Source organism: Cydia splendana, chromosome 24 (genome assembly GCF_910591565.1).
Source record: "Cydia splendana chromosome 24, ilCydSple1.2, whole genome shotgun sequence".
Lineage (NCBI taxonomy): Eukaryota > Metazoa > Arthropoda > Insecta > Lepidoptera > Tortricidae > Cydia > Cydia splendana.
In genome coordinates this window covers 913,365-935,572 of record NC_085983.1, presented here as the reverse complement: position 1 = coordinate 935,572, position 22,208 = coordinate 913,365, and the positions used below count along the sequence as shown (strand labels likewise).

General features: G+C 38.6%; 1 protein-coding gene across 2 annotated transcripts; it reads left to right on the top strand.

The window, feature by feature from the left end:
* Positions 1-1,100: 1,100 nt before the first annotated feature.
* LOC134802353 (zinc finger protein 883-like) lies at positions 1,101-20,394 on the top strand. Of its 2 annotated transcripts, XM_063774975.1 has the most exons (13): positions 1,101-1,304; positions 1,988-2,122; positions 2,633-3,109; positions 3,668-3,811; positions 5,124-5,251; positions 8,129-8,342; positions 11,637-11,740; positions 13,017-13,113; positions 14,482-14,649; positions 16,056-16,157; positions 17,091-17,186; positions 19,995-20,153; positions 20,334-20,394. In XM_063774975.1, the coding sequence occupies exons 1-12, from the start codon at positions 1,176-1,178 to the stop codon at positions 20,133-20,135; spliced, it is 1,935 nt and encodes a 644-aa protein (XP_063631045.1). In that variant the 5' UTR covers positions 1,101-1,175; the 3' UTR covers positions 20,136-20,153; positions 20,334-20,394. The 2 variants fall into 2 exon arrangements, with proteins under 2 accessions (XP_063631045.1, XP_063631044.1); XM_063774974.1 differs by lacking the exon at positions 20,334-20,394 and having other exon boundaries at positions 19,995-20,184.
* Positions 20,395-22,208: the final 1,814 nt, after the last annotated feature.

Sequence of the window (22,208 nt, the reverse complement as noted above, 5' to 3'; positions counted from 1 at the left end):
GCACAACGGGTCGTCTTTTACGTGCACATTGCCGCCTGGGGGCTCAGTCTTAACGTTCACTTTCTCATGCGCCGACTCCATTGTCAACTAATAAGGTTATTTTCAATTTTAGAATAGTTTTTAAAGAGTAAGAACAATGTTATGTAGCTTAAAACTCTGAAAATAGTTTCAATTTTAGTATTTAGGGTATTAATTGTATTTTTCCGTAGGTCGTGCAGCTGACGCTGAATGGAATGACATTGACAGTATTGACACTTGACAGTTGAGTCTTGAGATTGACCGATTGCATAGAAGGTAGGATCGTATAGAAGTGGTATGTATACGCGTGCCTCTGTGTGGGACAAAACATACGCAAATGCGACACTGTGATTGGTCGAATTTATTTGTTGGCCACCATTATCCATATTAAAAAAATGGTGGGGAACAAAAAATATGTGAGACTGTGATAAGGACAAACAATAATAGCGCTTTCTCTGCTACTCCTACTGAAAGATACGTAAGACTATCCCTTTCTGTCAGTTATCCCCACCACTCATGACCAATCCAGTTTAATACTAGATTCATGACCGATTGTTAATATACTTTTTGTTTACAAACTTGGCGAACGCCTCGGAGGCGAACGCACCCATTTGTATAAAGTGTGCTTTACATTCCGATACTCATTTTCTACTTTGCGTTTTATTAAACGTCAAAATAGTGTTTCGAACTCTTTGAAATTGCATGAGATATTAAAATAATAATATGAAATTTTGGTATGGTATCTTTGCGCAAATCCAATGTACTCTCACTTGACCGGATTTTTTAATTTTTTTCAGTCCCATAGTAGCTTCTTTTATTGTAATGGTAGAAATTTTACGACTGTTGCTGGCAACATTAAAATGAGCACCATGATCCGATAGGTGCGAATTTGTTCAAATCTGTTGACCTGATTAAAAAAATATTTCACTAGTGAGACAAGACTTTATTATTATTAAATATTAAGGTGAATCTTGTGATTTGAATTGAAGAATTGTTCGTTTAACTTACGTAACTGTCATCTGTAAAAGTCTGAACGTAGCTGTCAAAAGAAATGCTATGCTTATTAAAATTAACTATATAATTCGAAATAAAATAAAGTGGTTTATGTTGTTTATTTAACCGATTTCAATAAAATGAGATAGCGTTTAATTCATAAAATGACTGAAATCAAGATAGAATCGTCAGATCTGTTAGCGTGTCGTGTTTGCCTCGCTACAGACACCAAACTGTTTGGAATATACGAACACCAACTCGATGAAACTTTTGCCGAGGTGATGGGCACAACGGTAAATATTTGTTTGTTATTATGACATGCACGTGTAAAATATACATAGATTTATTTCGACGTAAACAATATATCAATATATGGAAAAGACAGTAGGGTGACATATTCTACATTTGTAAAATATACTGATCTATCTTTTTAGGGTTCCGTACCCAAAGTCCGTACTAAGACTCCTCTGCGGTCACCAGGCTGTATCTCATGAACCGTGATAGCTAGGCAGTTGAAATTTTCACAGATGATGTATTTCTGTTACCGCTATAACAACAAATACTAAAAACAGAATATAATAAATATTTAAATGTGGACGTTTTTTGCGTAATGGTACGGAACCCGTCATGCGCGATTCCGACTCGCACTTGGCTGGGTTTTTGGACATATCTTCGTTTCTTTGTCGTCACACTCTTGTCAGAGTGGTTGTGGTCGTCATATCAGGGCTGGTGGCAAGCTTCACAATCTGTCGCCATTCCTCCCGTACTGTAGCCCTGTTTGTACATTCATGGAGTGGTTCATTGAATGCACGTTTGACTAGGTCTGACCAATGCATTGATGACCTACCGCGCCTTGTGCCTTTGACTTTTTCCTGCACTACAAGTCATTCCACAGATGTATAAGACATATAAGACTCTACAGTACCTGATAATTAAGTAAATTAATTAAAATTGGCTGTTTTCACCCATCAACCAGTTATCAGCATGGGACGGCCTGCCGCAGCACCTTTGTTCTGTCTGTCGGGTGCTCCTGCTCAAGACCTCCGGGCTCCGGGAGCGCTGCCACCGCGCCCAGGACCTTCTCAAGCAATTTTTTATACATCAACAATTTGTAAGTCTGTATTTTTCTAAAGCATCATTTATTTATTGAAACTTTATTGCACAAAAGAAAAACTTACTGTACAAAAAGCAAACTTAATGCCTTGAAGCTTTCTCTACCAGCCAACCTTAACTATGCATGAACTGTGATGAACATGGTGCTGGACTAAATGATGACAGCACTACCAATGGCACATGAATGGCACTTATCTTATTTATTGTACTCTTTGACAGATGTCATCACACTCATCACGATGTCATGCATATAGCCATATATAAATTTTATTCAAGATTTACTTCAAAATATTATCATTGGAGAACAAAGTGAGGGAATGTCATTATAAACATAATATTTTCATAGATATTTGACATTCCACACTTTGACATTCCAAATGGCTTGCAGAGTTAGTTTGGTCCCACTCTAGATGTTGCGAAAACAATGTTTATAAAATAGATTTATGTACTTTTAAATTTAAATGTTATTAATATTCAATTTTTTTTCTACTATAAATTCTTTTTGCAGTTAACAACAGACTTCATACGCACCATAGACCGAATATCCAACCAGCTGTCACTCCATCTAACCATAGACAATCTAGATCAACCAATCGAAATCACACATGACGAAGACCATAAAGAATACATAGATTTTATTGAAAATGATCCAAGCATAGCTGATGATGTATACCATGATGCCGATTCTATAGATGATGATGATGATGATGATTTACCATTAAAACAAATTGAAAAAAGAATATCTGAAGATAAAGAACCGCCCAAGAAAGTATTAAGAAGAAGAAAAGTAGTCAAAGAGGTGAAAAAGAGTAGAAATGTCCAAAAAGTTCCTAACATAACTGTTAAGAAAGTAAAATTGAAAGAGAAAGTAGAAGATAAGACAGAGAAGGCTTATAAGAGAAAGAAGAAGGGATTCAAAAGGTTTTTTAGTTGTGAAGAGGATTATATCAAGTTTGAGAATAATTACAATATCAGTATAGTTAAGGTGAGTTGTTTTTATTTTTTTGTCTTATCAAAATGTAAACAAATAATCCATGGGTCTTGCTCGTTCAGCTAATGTTATCTGATACAGACAATGATAATAACATTTTGTATCTATTTTACCACCCGGTCCCTAAATAAGTTTTAAACTTTAATATATGGCTATCTTACACAAATCAACCTAGCCCCAAACTAAGCAAAGCTTGTACTATGAGCAAGAGCTGTCGATCACATATATAATTTATAATTTCAGCCTATATACGTCCCACTGCTGGGCACAGGCCTCCTCTCATGCGCGAGAGGGCTTAGCCTATAGTCCCCACGATAGCCCTATGCGGATTGGGGACTTCACATACACCTTTGAATTTCTTCGCAGATGTATGCAGGTTTCCTCACGATGTTTTCCTTCATCGAAAAGCTAGTGGTAAATATCAAATGATGTTTCGTACATAAGTTCCGAAAAACTCATTGGTACGAGCCAGATATAGATATAAAAGTGTCTAAACTATTTCTCGTTTCTTCCATGATTTTTTAATATTGTAAAGCCAACACTTCCTCATAGGTAAGCGAAGAAGAGCAACTAAAAGACATGGAGGCGCGCAAGCAGTCGGCCAACTATGCGCGCGCGCTGCTGCGCTGCGAGAAGTGCTTCAAGGGATTCCTCTCTGAGGCCACGTTCGAAAACCACCAGAAAGTGCATGATCCGGTAAAATGATCACAATTATTAGACACTGTGGAAATTTGGTTGTAACATAACTAATAATTTATTATTCAAAATAAGTATCATCATCATCATCATCATCTCAGCCATAAGACGTCCACTGCTGAACATATGCCTCCCCCTTGGACCTCCATACGTGCCGGTTGGAAGCGACCCGCATCCAGCGTCTTCCGGCGACCTTAACAAGATCGTCTGTCCATCTTGTGGGTGGACGTCCTACGCTGCGCTTGCTAGTTCGTGGTCTCCACTCGAGCACTTTTCGACCCCATCGGCCATCTTCTCTGCGTGCAATGTGGCCTGCCCATTGCCACTTCAGCTTGCTAATCCGGTGGGCTATGTCGGTGACTTTAGTTCGTCTACGGATCTCCTCATTTCTGATTCGATCACGTAGAGAAACTCCGAGCATAGCCCTCTCCATAGCTCGTTGAGCGACTTTGAGTTTTGAGATGAGGCCGATAGTGAAAGACCACGTTTCGGAGCCGTAAGTCATCACTGGTAACACACATTGATTAAAGACTTTCGTCTTGAGGCACTGAGGTATGTCGGACGAAAAGACATTACGTAGTTTCCCGAACGCTGCCCAACCGAGTTGGATTCGGCGGTTGACCTCTTTCTCGAAGTTGGACCTACCTAATTGGACTACTTGTCCTAGGTAGATGTACGAGTCAACAACTTGGAGTACCGAGTTCCCAACAGAGACTGGGATGGGCACAACATTGGCATTTGACATAAGTTTCGTCTTGTCCATGTTCATTTTCAAGCCCACCCGTTGTGAGGAATCCCACCAAATTAAGTATACTCTAAATAAATTCAAACTAATAATATAAAAATATAAAATACAATATATAATAATATAAAATAAGAAAAATGAAACTGCCCGTTGCCCAAGTGCCCAAAATGCGCTCGAGTATTTAGCAAGAAGATAGGGTACGTGAGCCAGTTTAGGGCGCACCAGAGAGTGGATCAGCTACACTCTAATAACACGAGTTAAAAATTGCCTACTCCAGAGCACACAGTCGCTGTGGCCGAAATCGGTCAGGAGAGAGAGCGTCAGGTAAAATCCGCTGAACGCGTCCGCGCCGGTTGTTGCTCATACTATTTTTCGTTAACCCGCTCAGTACAACCTCGCCAGCTAGCGGACACCCTCAAAGTCATACAAAAGATGACATTTATAATATTACATAGTTGTAATTTTTATACTATTTTATGGTTTGTATATTCTATAACACTTTAAACTCGCGTTTTGTACACATAATTAATGTCATACCTAACTTGCCCCATTTACATTATATTTTAGATAATGGGCTCCAACGAGTGCCACCTCTGCTTCGCGCGTTTTAAGCACCCAACGCGCCTGCGCCGGCACATGGAGACACACACTCTCAAGTTTATTTGCAAACTCTGTCCACTCGTCACTCGACACAGGTGAGCAACAACCACTCGTCACTCGACACAGGTGAGAAACAACCACTCGTCACTCGACACAGGTGAGCAACAACCACTCGACACACTTGAGCAACAAGCACCCTACTCGCCTGTCGACATATGGAGAGGAGACACACACTCTCAAGTTTATTTGCAAACTCTGTCCACTCGTCACTCGACACAGGTGAGCAACAACCACTCGACACACGTGAGCAACAAGCACCCTACTCGCCTGTCGACATATGGAGAGGAGACACACTCTCAAGTTTATTTGCAAACTGTCCACTCGTCACTAGACACAGGTTAGCAACAAGCACTCGTCACTCGACACACGTGAGCAACAAGCACCGACGCGCCTGCGCCGGCACATGGAGACACACACCCTCAAGTTTATTTGCAAACTCTGTCCACTCGTCACTCGACACAGGTTAGCAACAAGCACTCGTCACTCGACACACGTGAGCAACAAGCACCGACGCGCCTGCGCCGGCACATGGAGACACACACCCTCAAGTTTATTTGCAAACTCTGTCCACTCGTCACTAGACACAGGTGAGCAACAACCACTCGACACACGTAAGCAACAAGCACCCTACTCGCCTGTCGGCACATGGAGAGGAGACACACTCGTCACCAGGCATAGGTGAGTGGTTAAAAAAATCCTTTTTTTCCTCAATTTTTTTCAGTGTTTGAATTTTTAATGTTATTTTTCAATGCTCTTTCGACTCTAATAGGTTAAAAAGTGTCTTAAAGTTTCCAAATATTTATCGTTCGTTCTTTTCCGTTACCGGCACACAAAGTCAATTGACAGAAGACACGATTACAAACGCTAAGAAGAAGATAGTAGATTGTACAACAAGGGCATAAAGCGATCCATTTTTATCCTAAGCAAATTATTGACCCGAGCAAAGCGAGGACCAATTATGTCGTTTATATGTCAATAGTCGAGGATGAAAATGGACATTTATGCCTCAGTTATATACTCTACTTTTCATTTGTTAGTAAAATTTAAAAAAATATCCAATATTGTAGGTTTATATATTGTATGTAGTAATTTGTGTAGTGTATGATTTATTGTATAGTTGTAGTTTATGTATTTTATTATATTTGCTAATTTTTATTATTGCACCACCCGTACGCTTAGTATGTTCGCCGTTTCGCTATCTGAAGGTTGTCTGGAAGAGATCGCTGTTTAGCGATAAGTCCGCCTGTTGTTACCTACACCGTTAAACTCCAATGTATTTTCTGTATCTTTTGTTTTGTAGTGTGCAATAAAGTATTTTATTATTATTATTTGTATGTCTGTTCCATATCTCGGGACCATGGGGTCCCGGACCTTTGGGAGGCGTACGTGGGGCCGAAGCCAACAGCGCAGAGGCCCTTTAAGACACTTTAATCTAAAATCAAGGGATACACGTGGCGGATACCATCCCCGAACGCACAATGTGATACATCCGGAGATGGTCCCCGCCAGGTGCAAAGACTATTGCAGTGCAGCACTTTTGTGCTGCGATGGAAACTAAGGTCATAGGCTATTTGATTTGAATGTTGGATGGACTGGATATAGGGCTATGGGAGGAGACTAGCGGACACCTGCCGTGACAATCAGTCTCAAAATTGTATAAGACAGGTGGTGACTCGCCAACTCATTGAGTGGGCCCCGCAATGGCCGCACGCACAGTGCGACAACAGGGCAACACTTTGGAGTGGCTGTGAGGTTGTCGAGAGGTGAGTCTGCGGTAGCCAGATCCCGGTAATCCGTTCAAGGGCCGCCGGCGTTATGACATTTTACACTTCCAACCTGGAGCATAGGTCCCGCTCTTGCGACTCCACTCTGGCCGGCCAATCAAGGCAAGCACAGAGGCGAGGGCCAGATGAAAGTGCCCTCTGGAATAGGGGTCCGCGGTGTCGCCACTCACCGTCAGCTCGCCACAAGCTGCCCCCGCGGGGTTATTATTATTATTATTGTAGGTTATTTTACTGATTTATTCAAGACTAAAGAAAATTGTACTCGGGCCGGTCGCGGGAGCGCTGGCAGGGCTGTTTGTATGGCAGATACAGGACTTTATTTCTAACCCAATATATAAGGGTCGTAATAGATGATTTGTGACGTCCTACGGGTAAAGGTACCTTATGGCGGTTGGCGCTTACGCTATTATTAACGCCGCTCCAATATTATTGCGGCGCTATGCGACGTAAGCGCCAGCCGCCAATAATGTACCTTTTGCCGTGGAACGTCACATTTTACTTTATGCTCTAGAACATAATAAGCCACTTTATGTCGTCTACGCACGACTTAAAGTCGAACTTTACGAGCATGAGAAGTGACAAATATATTTTTCACATCACCTAATCAGAAAATGGATTTTTCTTCCCTGCTAGGAGGGATCAAAGTGGCATTTTTCTGTTCAAGGACATTTCATTGCCAGTATAAAATATTAATATAATTAACTATGGACATCGTATGTACAGCATGGCAAAAAAGAGTAGAAATTAAAAAGTGGCAACACTGTAGTGTCAACACTGAGATTTTTTTATTTTCCTCATAGTTGATGTGAAAAGCAGTATGTGTCACACGGTATCAAAATTATTTCGTCTTGGGCGTTAACTCTTGAATCCCTCATTACGCTCAGGATTCTACTTTAGAATCCATCGCTTCATTCAGGATTCAATGTACGCCCTTGGCGGAAATATATCATTTTGATCCCTTGTAACACAAACTACTATACAGAACATATGGTGCTATTTTACCGCCCTAGGGCTAGATTGAGGACAAAAATGTAAAGGGGCATATGTACTGTAAAACGTTGTACAATACACGTGCGAATTTCCTACTTTTCGCACTTGTATCGTAATGTACTATTTCTTTATTTACAGAGGCATGGCCATGATGCATTCGGACTTCCACTCGGGCAAGACGTTCGAGTGCAAATACTGCGGCCTCACCTTCAAGAAGAAGACGACCTTTAACACGCACATCCGTGTGCAGCACCCTTTAGAGAACGCGTCGGGGGGCACGTGCGATGTGTGTGGAGAGACCTTTATCGGGAAGCGAGGGCTACAGCAGCATAAGACCATGGCGCACAGGAAGGTTAGTACAATTATATTTTGCCCTTATTGCTCGTTTTTGCAGCATAAATATAGTATCTATATCGGCAGCAGAACCCCACAGTACAAGACCGTATGACATCAAACTATTAAAGTAGGCGAAGTAAACCGAAGTGTGCCGTCTCTACATTTCCTTTATCGGGAAGCGGGGGCTACGGCAGCATACGACCATGGCGCATAGGAAGGTTAGTACAACTTACAAAACAAAACTAAGGTGTAGGGGGCAGTTTCGACTGCGGGGAAATATCAACTAATCGAAATATCTTCATAGAGTGCCATATATGTCCAGTTAATAATGTAAAACAGGGAAGATAAGTAGGTGCAAAACTGACATTCAAACCTCGATAACATTTTATTTTTACATATGCAAACTGAATGGTGTATATAATAAGTGTTCCGGACGTTTGTATTTTAGTTTTTATTTTATTTTGGGTAGTTCCATTTCATAACTATGACGATAAACAGGAAATCCCACCTCACCCCGTAGTCCCTGTAGTGATTTTGGAAGATTGTTGGATCGTTTTTTTTATTATGAGTATTACTATAGCTCCATTTTAAATTGAAATACATTATTTTTGTAGCAGTAGCCTTAAAATCCCATCTCACCGCCCTTTCATCCCTTCTCTACCCATTCATAACCCAACTCTCCCCGCGAACCCTACTCACTCCGTTTTACGGTAGTTTAAATTTCCCCGCAGTTGAAATTGCCTCCCTGCACCTTAAATAAAAATATATAAATCCAAAACCTTACACATAAGATCTATACCTACAACAGTAAAAACTCAACTTTAAAATCCAACCAAATTTTGAATAGTGCCATCTGTTTAGTAAGTTGAACCCTAAATAATCACTTGACCGTCCGACGATAGCATAAAGATAAAGATAAAAATCAGTTTATTCAAGTAGGATCTGTTGGATCGCTTTTGCATCGTCAATGTCTACATTTTATGTTAAACATGCACAGTTACAATAAATTTAATTAAAAGGAATGTCAAGAAAATCGCAAATAAGAATAAATACATTACAATTTGGAAATGATGAAAGGAAAGTACCTACTTAATACTAAACTAAAAATTAAAACATGCAAAAGTGCGATTACCTAATGGTAGTTATGTCATTGTGTATTTACAATAATTTAATTTCATGCAACATCAAAATATATACAAATTATAAATTATACCTACCTAGTTGTATAATGGCTGAATCAGCATTTTGCATCGTCAAAAACAAAATTATAAGCGCAATAATCAAAAAAAATCTAACATATAATAACAATTTTCAATAATTTCCAAAACAAACAAGAGAAGAAGTTTAGGTACATAACATTAAACAGTTATTTAAAGATCTAATTTCTATAAAAATTATTAATTACTAAGCCTCATGCAGTCGTTCTTATTTTGGTTCAATTTAGGCCAAGCAGTTTTATCGTTAAGGTACTCTTCGACACTGTAGTATCCTTTTTTCATTAAGGAGGTTTTTAAATATTTTTTTAAAGTGAGCATTGGCAAATTAAGCACCTCTTTGGGCAATTTGTTATAGAATAATATACATTGCCCCAAAAAAGATTTATATATTTTACGCACACGAAACTTGTGCATTGCAATTTTATGCTTATGTCTAGAACTACTCATTTTCTTAAACGAATCTATGTGCTTTAGAGCATAAACAATACACTCGTAAATATATTGAGATGCTGCTGTTAAGATATTTATTTCTTTAAATCGATCTCTTAATGATTCTCGAGACCCCATCTTGTAAATAGACCGGATGGCTCTTTTTTGTAGAACAAATATTGTTTGTATATCTGCTGCCTTACCCCACAGTAAAATTCCATATGCCATTAAACTATGAAATTGGCTGAAATATACTAAACGTGCCGTCTCTACGTCAGTCAACTGCCTTATTTTCCTAACTGCAAAAGCTGCAGAACTTAATTTGTTAGCTAGTGACGATATGTGAGGACTCCACTGCAAATTAGTGTCCAAAGTTAAACCTAAAAAGATGGTTTTATCTACTAACTCCAAGCGGTCTCCATTCAAATGAACATTTATGTTGTTGTCAAGCTTAACATTAGGTAATGTGAATCGCATACACTTGGTTTTTTGGGGATTAAGTAGCAGGTTGTTCTTTGTAAACCAGTTTAAAACTTTCGAAAGAATATCATTGATGCTATCGTAATCAATTGTATTTCTATTCACTTTAAAAATTAAAGATGTGTCGTCTGCAAATAGAACAATTTTGCAAAAGTTTTCGACAATAGAGGGCAAATCATTAATATAAACTAAAAAAAGAAAAGGCCCTAAAATAGAGCCTTGAGGCACTCCTAATTTGACAGGCGCTCCGCTAGATTGTGTTCTATTTATGACTACTGTTTGAGACCTATAACTAAGATACGATGAAATTAATTTTAACGCATTTGCAGACAACCCGTAGTGCTTCAGTTTTAATAGAAGAGTACAATGTTCAACGCAGTCAAACGCCTTTGAAAGGTCGCAAAATATGCCTATTGCGTCGCAAGAATCCTCCCATATGCTATAAATATATTTAATAAGTTCTGAAGCAGCATCAGTTGTAGAACATCCCTTCCTGAATCCAAACTGTTGGCAGTGAAATAGATTATTGGCTTTAAAATAACTCTGTAACTGTTCCAGCATAATTTTTTCAAAAACTTTACTCAATCATAGTATTCGAAACCAATATGCTCTTAACCGTCCGCGGGAACCTTACTATCCCAAGGGGTGGAAGGAACGGTTGATTTCAGAGCCATCTAACGGAAGATTTCGGCATTATTTACTAATTCTCTTGATGCAACAACGTAGCCTAACCAAATAGTTAGCTCTAAAAAATATAGATGGCAGCGTACGCTAGGTGCGTAGACAATGAAAAATGAAAGCGCGGGGCGTGCGTCGCTAAAAAAACCCGGACGCTTGAGAGGAAAACAGTCTAACGGGCCGGACCAGTGGATAAGGACCATCTCGATGGGTAACACTTTCTCTTTAAAATAAATCGTACACAAATCATATTTTTTATCACTAACACCAGTCTGCCTGTGACCACGAACGTAACGTCACGTTCGAAACGTCAGGCCATTCATAAACGTAAGTTTTACGCGATTAAGTCCCATGTTAGTTTAAATCAATATATGTACTCAAATCAGTTTGATTTTTGGGGTGCTATAATGCATATAATGCAACAGATAGACAATCAGACACGTCATACGTATAACACCTCTTTTTCTTTCGGGGCTAAAAAGTTCCCAAACTATGCATTGTTGCAGATGCCGATCAAAGAGCTGAAGTGTTCCGTGTGCAGCATACAGTTTGAGAACCTCGACGCCGTCGTCAGACACTCGGCGGCTGACGGGTGCGACCCCAAACTAAGGTAATCTATAGGGACCGTGCGCGTTGGAGAGTCTGCCGTCTGGCCTGATTCGGAAACATATGTGCACATGTACATTGCCAAAGCAAGTGCTACCATCTACCGTTCTCGGTACGTTTCCTTGTGCATAGCAGGTTCTGCCATCTTGTGGGCTACATCGGAAGCATAAACGACACATTTACGCCTCGCGCCAAAAATCTGACGGCTCCTATGCTGCCCCCTATAGTTCATGCACGGGGCCTATAGGTACATCTATTAAAACAAACTTTGAATTACTTATAATTTCATAATTAACGATTACATTACCTATTAGATTATATTTACTTATTTAAAATTTTCGCGTTTTGAACACATATTAACTCACTTTTATTTAATTGTCGGTAAATAAAGGTAATAAAATAAATTCGCGATAGACCCGTCTATAAATGTGAGTTAATATGTACGAGTATGTAGTTTTTACTTAACGTTTAACCTACCCAGCCAATATACACCTCTTATAACTCCTGTTACCCCTTATAATTCCGTTAAATTGCTGCTACAACGCTCTTAAGTAGCTATGTGAACTTAAGGCTGCCTAATTTGTGCCCATTTAAGAGTTATAAAAGCTTAAAAGACGCTTATACAGCTCTTATGCAGCTTATATATTTCAGCTTCAAGCGTATTCGTACTTCATTATGCGGCTGCTATACAGCTAATCTGTGCTACTTGGGAGAGCGATTCTTGAAGAAGGTTTAGGTGTATAAATTGTTAAGTTTTACCCGTGCGGAGCCGGGGTGGGTCGCTCTAGTGCTATACAAAGTGGCTGAATTTATTAGTGCATCTAGGGTAAAGTAAACTATCTTGTAAAGTAGAGGTAATTCAATAGTTCTATAGTATTTTACAAGCTTTTATTTAGTTTCACCCTGTCCCGTTGTCTGTCGTTCTGTAATCAAATCTTGCAAGTTAAATTTGATCCACTTCCCGATTTCCGATTGAGCTGAAATTTTGCATGCATGAATAAGTCGGATGACAATGCAATATTATGGTACCATCGAGCTGACGATGGCGACAGGAGGCGGCCATAGGAACTCTGTGGTGAAACAACGCAACCTGATCGTGTTAGGGGTTTTTAGATTTGTCTCGATGAGTATTAGTTGTCTGTCGTAAAAAAAGTACAGTCAGCGATAAAAGCTTGTACAAAAAATTAAATTTTTGCCAAAACTTATTTCAAACAAGATCGGTACCCAAGCTACGTGTAAAATATTTGCAACAGCATTTTTTAGACCAAGCAATATTTCAGAGCGTGCCCGCAGTGCGGAGAGACGTTCGTCGCCGAGCAGCAGCTCGCGGCGCACGCGGGCAGCGCGCACGTGAAGCCGGTCTACAAATGTGACGACGTACGTATATCTTTATTTTTATATTTATACTATTTTTATATATTATTATTTTTATTTAATTTGTAATGTCTAAATGTTAATTTTGAATTTTAATTATTTAATTTTATTATGACTTAAGTGTTAATTTAATGAATTTGTGATTAATTATTTATTTTTATATTTTTAATTATTTTGTAATTTTTTATGTATATGGACTGTTTGTCTGAAATAAACGTTACATTACATTACATAATATGTAATGTAATGTAACGTTTATACAACAGTAATAAAAAATAAATAATAAATAAATAAATTTCAGATATTATCTGTAGCTGCCGGGTCAGCACAGGAGGGGCGCGATAGTATCTAGTAGTTCTCTACTAGATACTTCGGGGCATCTGCCCCGAATAGTGGTTTCGGCAAACTACCGAATATTCGGCCCCTCTCTTGGCCGAAGCGCCGAATATTCGGCATGCCATACGAACATTTTGAATCACAATTATTATGAAAACTGTTCCAACAAAGCACAACGTTTGCTATGATATATTTTTTCTTGAACATAATTCATGAATGTCGTTAGGGTCAATCAAATCAGACCCATGAACCCATGATTAAAATAAAATATTTTGTAATCAATAAAAAAGGGGCCTTCGTATTTAACAACTTTACTTAACAAGAATACATTTGAAATATTAAATATACATAATATTTGGTTATTTTTATTGTGTAATTTTTCTTTTTACGAGTAGGTAGGTGCAACAGATATTCGGCATTCAGCCGAATAGTAGGCGACATTCGGCCGATACCGAATACCGAATATTCGGCAAAGTGGCCGAATAGGCCGAATATTCGTGGCATTTCTAGTATCTAACCCGCGACTCCCTCTTTGATTAATACAGTAAGAAAAAAAGGCGGGTAGTCCATCTCAGCAATACAGATCCATTGAGCAAAGTGAGCGAAATGAGTGATATATATCTCCGGCAGTATATCGTAGCCGAACCGAATATAATGGGTGAGACCAAAGCACTTCGTCTCCGTTGGCTCGGCCACCTCGAAAGAATGGGTGAAGATCGTGCGGTAAAGGGAGCATACTTGGGTCGACCGACCGGACGCCGTCCTGTAGGTCGTCCTAAGTATCGGTGGGCGGATCGAGTGGAGGCAGATCTCCGGGAGCTCGGCGTCAGTGAAAACTGGCGTGAATTCGCGCAGGACCGAGCAAAATGGCGTTCTCTTGTGTTGGAGGCCAAGACTCATTTTGGGTCATCGCGCCAAACTAGTAAGTAAGTATATCATCGCGAGCGAAAGATATGAATCAATATTTTCAACTCAGTGAAGCGTTTTGCGCATCTCTACTGAGTGTGTTTATTGTACTTTTTTTTTCTTTTTCAGTGCGACAAATCGTTTGCAACCAAGTCCTCGCTGGGCACGCACGTGGACCGCGTGCATCTCAAGATCAAACCCAAGAAGATCGGCTTCTACAAGTACCACATGTACCCGAAGAAGATGCAGATCAAGCGGGTCGAAGAGATCTGTGAGGTGTGCGGGAAGGGGTATCCGGTCAGTACATACGTAGGACAAAAATGATTTATTTCGATGTAAACAATATATGAATATATGGAGGAGACAGTAGGAGTTACATAAAAAATATATAATAATATATATAGTATATATTTCTTGAGGGATCTTCACTCTTCAGTATAATGTTTAGTAGAGGATTCCTGCTCCGTCTTCGCATTCAAAAGCTTTGATACGTCGTCTCGTACCTCTTACTCTTACCTCATACGTACATACACACGTGTATACTATAGAATAGAATAGAAATCATTTATTCAGACAACACATCAATACAAATAACACATCTATATACAAGCACAGGGCAAAGATAAACAAAACAGTGGAAATAGAGATGTGAAGCCGAAGTGGTCTCCACTCAGCAATGCAGCTGGCACGACTAGCGTGGTCAACGGCGCTGGTTTTCTGTGGAGCCAGCGGAGTGCGTCAGCATAGTGCGGGACACGTGGACGACGTGAATAAATAATATTTAATACTATTATAAATATATACATCAAATATACAGTGAAACCTGGTTAAGTGGGACCTGGATAAGTGAGAAACCGCTATAGCTGGGACTCATGGTGCGGCCCCGACACTTTAGCACTGAATTACCTCTGTTAGTGAGATAAAATTAACCTCTATAACTGGGATTAGTTGTTGTGATTTTATAGTCACATTTACCTCTATAATTGAGACAGAGAGTGTATTTTACCTCTTTTACTGAGACTATACTATATAAACTATACATACACGGTGGCAAAAAAATAAGCGCATTCCCGTTGCTAGGAAGGTTTTGGGATTATACTGAGCATTTTTTACTATGGGACCAACCCCGAAATCGCGTTAGAATGTAAATATTTACATTCCATTTGCCGTGACTTGTTTTTCAAAAGTGTTTTTCAATAAGAAGACACGTCAAGGATTGTTTACCTTTTTTCTAATGCTAAAAACGAACCATAAAAGATAATTGAAGTGAATAACACTGGTTATATTTGCGTTTTATCTTACCGTGATTTAATTGTTAACGAAAGAGATTTAAAAAAATGGGACCATAAGTAAAAACGTGATTTATGAAAGAGGATGTTAGGGATATATTGCGTTATGTGCCCTAACCAGGGGTAGGAAACTAGAGAGTTCGGGCATTCTCGGCCGTTCGGCTCAGCATTGCTCCGAGCAATTAGGGTTGGCACAACTTGACGTCCCTTTGCGTGCACGACCACAGATAAGATAATAACTCGAATTTTGACAACCGTAAATAGCCGAAAGGGATAATGCCATATATTAGAAAAGGACAGCATGATTCGTCCCTGAATCGCTGTCAGGCTTCGGTTTTGTAGGAAGTGTCCTTTCTGTACGGTAGTACTATGATTTATTATGTGGCCAAGCTAATAATTTTGCTTGGTTCCCAGAGCTCGACGTGGCTGAAGTACCACCAGCGCACGCACACGGGCGAGCGGCCCTACAAGTGCCCCTCGTGCCCCAAGAGCTACATGACCCCCGCCGCGCTACAGGTTCGTTCCTGGGGGAGGAGTTAACAGATAGTGTAACACATTTTTTACAGATAAACCTTAAATTTCTACTTAAAACTATGAAATTGAGTTGCACATCTAAGGGAGAAATATTCATGAGAGTTAACCTCCTAAGGCCCAGCCATACAAATGAAAAATGCAATATTTGCCACAGAAATTTGAACCTTTAGTGTAGGAAATAGAGTTGATTTTGCGTTGTCCAAACACTGAACAAAACAAAGCAAAAGCAACTCTGTTCCAATCGAATATGATTTAAATTTGATTGAACTGAATAAGTACTATAAGTAGGACCTTGGGCCTTAAGAGGTTAAATAGGAGCTTGCTTCAGCATAATGTTGCAATGTATTTACTGCAACGCTGGTTTCGCGACGAGTGGTGATACATTAAAACAGGACCGAATGGAGTGTTTTAAATCGACACGAGTTGAGTACCACCTATTCGCACGTGTATTGTACAACGTTTTACAGTACATATGGCCCTTAAAATTTTCGACATAGGCACGGAAAGTGCTTATTCCCGTACTAGTGCGGGAAAGTAGCACCATAGTCCATATGTACTGTAAAGTAATAGTTAGGTCAACCGCAAAACACGGCCCTTAACCACTCGTTAGAACCATCATGAAGGTCCAACAGATTATCGAATTGAATTTATGAACAATTATAGCTTCTATTGACATACTATGTATTTGGATGAATTATTTTTTCTTGTCACTCATTGCCATGTGTACGCATTTGTCATTGGCATTTTTCAATGACAAGATTTGGAAGATATAATGCTACGCTACGTCCAAATATAGGTAAAACGTAAATACATAAATATTTATTCCTTAAGTAAGGAAAGTGATGTATGGAGTGATTGGAGTGCGCACTCTAAGCTTACATATCTCTAGTAGTAAAGTGTAATCCGTATTTGCAGAGCCACTCCGTGTCGCACACGGGCGTGCGGCGCTGGCAGTGCTCCGTGTGCCCCAAGACCTTCCTGCACCAGTCCTCCATCTACAAACATAAGCTGGTGAGCATGGTATAATAATATACTCCGCCTGGTAAATTTTTAAAAGTTGTATGAAATCCAAAAAAATCAAGTTAATATTTTTTTCAGTTTTATGTAAGTAGTAGTTTTCACATTATTTGAAAGTGTGATTTAAAAGTTATTTGGTGAAAAACCATTTTTATTTCTATTTTTTATGATTTTTTTAGGTCAAATTGTAAAAACCTTACTTTTGAAAAATAATAAAAAATAGAAATAAAAATGTTTTTCTACTTAAAAACTTATAAATCACATGTGCAATGAATGTGAAAACAGAACAGAAACATAACAAGCTACGTCATCATGCGACAGCGCTATATAATAATATGCAATAGTGCTATACAAAGTGGCAATGTTATTGTGACGTAGGCTTGTGTCACTCTGGGAAAACGAGACCATGTTTTATTACACTATGCTGGTGAGTAACTTACACCCTTATTCATAAAACTTTACGGCCCTGATTTAGTTAAAATATGATTTATCCCTTTCTTACAAATACATAAGTCAAAATGACAGATAAGGACAAACGATTATTAGCTAATTGGGGTTTGTAGCACGTTTACAATAGGGGGGTTAGTGTATACAACTCACCATGGTATAATAATATACTCCGCCTGGTACTCTATTCCGAGATTCGCGTATGACCTAACTGACACGGGCCTACGTCATCATGCTGTTTACAGGTTCTCAAACTTTAAAATGTGGGAGAATTTTAACCAACGGTGAAAATTATTTTAACGGCATTAATTTTAAGTTATTCATGTAGAAACATAGTAAAATAAAACAAATCTAATGTATTAAACTAAACTTTATTTATCTATACAAGACAAACGTTTGAAAAACTAATTCACAGTTACACATTAATTACCAAGCTTACGACGGGAAAAGTTTGGAAAACACTGCGACTGCTGACACTGAGCGCGAAGGAAATAACAATTAACACGCGTTCGACAAGGATGACGGTCAGGGCATGAAGTTATCTAGATCCTAATTGTCAAATGTGACAGCGCTATCCTGTGTTGCCAGTAATGTAAACAGAATTACCCGAACGTCTGAAATTTCTTTCGTGAATCGGAAGACATTGCTAACGAATAATTAAAAATGACGTGTTATTGTAAAATTTAAGATAAAATACGTATAAATAAAAATTATAAAGAAATATTTTAACTTATTAACCATAGGTATAATGTACCCATGTAACATGTTATGTTGAAATAAAGTGGCAATGTTATTGTGACGTAGGCCCGTGTCACTCTGGGAATAGAAGACCATGTTTTATTAGACCATGCAACTCACCACTTTACCAGTAGCAAAAGGCGCAATTCAAATTGTCTATGGGAAGTCAACTCTTTGCGCCTACATTTATTTTTTATCTGTCTGAGTATAATAACTTCCCCTTCTGCCTCTTCTTCTAAGCACTAAATTGTCTTATATTTTCTTTACACATCTAATAGACTGGTCATATTTTTCATAAAATCGATTTCGACTGACAAAGCATATAACTTTTTGGCAACCGGGTTTTTTTAACCTAATTAAACCCCGCTGAATCCGAATTTGCCGGTTGCTCGATCGAAATCTTGACCGGAAGTGAGATATTTGACATTAAAGGTCCGTTTTTTTAGGTTATCGTAAATAACTCTTAAACGGTGGCGCATAGCAAAAAATTTTCTATTACATAAGTAATCTGCATAAAATTGCCTACAAGAAAGATTCAGTACATTTTTCGCTAGGATCAATATTCGAAGAGATATTAACGCGGGAAATTTAATTATAATCACATCTACGGTCCCTTTTTTTAGTTTTTCGTAAATAACTCATAAACGGTGACCAATATCAAAAAATATTGTTAAACGATAATAATGTACTTAAACAATTTTTTTACAAAAAAGATTCAGTACAGTTTTCGCAGGGATCAATATTTAAAAAGATAATAGACATCGGTTACATGCTAATTCTGGCGTCAGTTCAGTCCATCAGTCTGGTCAGACTGACGGGAGAATTATCGTGTAACACGCGGACTGATGGACTGATGGTCTGGACTGATGAAAATTTAAGTTTTTAGATAATATTCGTCAGTCCATTTTGAATGACAGAAAACTGATAGGAGACTGATCGTGTAACCTGTTCGTGTCATTCTCGCGTCAGTCACCATATTAGACAAGACTAAATGACTGTGTTGCGTTCTGTGTCCAAACGGCGACTGTGTCGTAATTTTATCAGTCTATTGTCAGTCTGGACTGATCGTGTAACCGTTCCATCATTCTGGCATCAGTCAAAACTCGAATGGACTGATGGACTGAACTGACGCCAGAATTAGCGTGTAACCGATGTCATAAAGAGGGAAAGTTAATTATAATAAATTCTAAGTTTCCTTGTTTTTATTTATTCGTTAATAATTTGAAAAGTATGACTCATGTAAAAAAAAAATCTTATACATAAATAATAAACATAAAATTTCCTACAAGAAACTAGTAGAACACTTTTCGCTAGGATCAATATTTAAAAAGACAAAGCCGCGGATAAGTTAATTATAATCAATTTTAAAATCCCTTTTTAGTTTTTCGTAAATAACTCGTATACGGTGACCCGTTGCAAAACAATATTAAACATTTGCTTAAACGGTTGCTTAAAAGTAATATGATTTGCCAGTCGCATCAAGAAGGAGAGCGATTTTGAATTTTTTTGTCTAGTCTATAACTCAATGTACTTTTCAAAGAAATTAAATGAAGTCAACGTCAACACTATTTTACCCCAATAATACCAACGTTTGCTTAACCATTTGTAATTTACCAGGTACACACCGGTGAAAAACCATTCGCCTGCCACATCTGCAGTAAAACCTTCACGCAGTCGGGCTCGCTCGCCACGCACGTCAAGTACGTGCACATGAAACTTAAGCCACCTCCGCGCCGCCGAAGACACCAGCCTACGTAGTCCAGCCACTAAATACATGTAATATAGACGGTTCATAAAGTGGAGAAACCATACACGTGTGATATCTGCAGTAAAATCTTCTCGCATTCGGATTAATTCGCCAGAAACGTTAAATACGTATACATGAAGCTGAAGCCGCCTCTTCGTCGCCGGTGGCACCAGCCCGCGTAGTTTAGCCACTAAATACATGTAATATAGACGGTTCATAAAGTGGAGAAACCATACACGTGTGATATCTGCAGTAAAACCTTCTCACAGTCGGGTTCACTTACCATAAACGTTGAATACGTATACATGAAGCTGAAGCCGCCTCCTCGCCGCCGGTTGCACCAGCCCGCGTAGTTTAGCCACTAAACACATAAAGTACAGACGGCTCAGAGAGTGGACAAATCATACACGTGCAATGTCTACAGTAAAACCTTCTCGCAGTCGGGGTCACTTGCCACAAACGTTGAATAAAACCGGAAGCCACCTCCGCGCCGCCGGAGACACTAGCCTTAAAAAGATTAAAAACACAACGGGTTGCACTCCGGGAGTGCCGGCAGAAGTGAAAACTCAATGACATTGTAACAGTTTTTCGATCAGGTCACGTGTCCGTCTTACGTCTTACGAATCTTACGGTCACGTGACCTGTCGCGAGTTTAACATTTTCTCCCCATCACAAAAAGTGCACAGGGCCGCTAAAGAAGTTTTCACTTCAAAAAACCTCCATAATGAACGTCTGAAAACCTTTGAAACTAGAATCACAAATCTGTGAAATATTCTGTATCTACTAACCCCCTTATTCATAAACGCGCTACAAACCTCAATTAGCTAATAATCGTTTGTCCTTATCTGTCATTTTGACTTATGTATTTGTAAGAAAGGGATAAAACGTAATTTAACTAAATCAGGCCCGTAAAGTTTTATGAATAAGGGAGTAAGCCATTATGACTATGACTAATTGTGCAATGAATTAGATTTATTTATTAAATTTTAAAAGAAATTATGTTTGATAATGCTCATATAATTCTCGAAATACTTTTATATCGGGTAATTCTTAATTCTAAGGTAGATTCTAAAACTTCTAGTTTTGTTATTTTTATATTTGAAATTTCGGTATGGGGCTGTCCATAAATTACGTCATCGATTTTTGACCCCCCCCTCCCCCCCGCCCCCTATAATCATCCAAAAATCATGCTTCAAATGACCCATTTCCTCCTACTTTATGCCACCGTCATCCGATGTCCAGACCCCCCCCCCCCCTAATTTGAAATGACGTAATTTATGAATAGCCCCTATCCTCTGTCGTTTGATTATGTCTAAGAATGATAAAGAGATGATGAAATTTTATTCTTCGATGTCGGCTGTGTGGCCAGTGACGTGCATTACCGCTAAATAAAATAAAAAATACCCCAATCTCAAAGGGACTGTATATTATTTTTAAATCAATAATGTTTCTTTACACGTGAGTAAGTAGTTTTAGAAAGTGTATAAGTAAATAAATTATATATGGTATTATTATTGGTTTCTCTTAATAACCACATCTATTTTTTACCAAGGGTACCAACTTTTATCGAAATCCATTCAGCCGTTTGCGTGGAGGAGGGACGACCGTATCACATTATAATATTACTTTGTATACACGGCAAGATATTTAGGCACGAGTAGAATTTCAGGGCAGGCTGTGGGAGGTAGTTTTCACATTATTTGAAAGTGTGATTTAAAAGTTATTTGGTGAAAAACTATTTTTATTTCTATTTTTTATGATTTTTTTAGGTCAAATTGTAAAAACCTTACTTTTGAAAAATAATAAAAAATAGAAATAAAAATGTTTTTCTACTTAAAAACTTATAAATCACATGTGCAATGAATGTGAAAACAGATACTTAAATAAAATTCTGAATAATAAATACTTGTTTTTTTTTTGGTTTTCATACAACATACAAAATTTTTAAAGTGGTTGAGCACCCCCTTGTAGTTGAGATAAAATTACGAAACTTGGTGTATTTTATCAGCATAATAAGTGTAACAAAATAAGGGGGTGCCCCGTCGGAAAATAAAAAAAAAATGATTTTTGAACCACCCTACCTA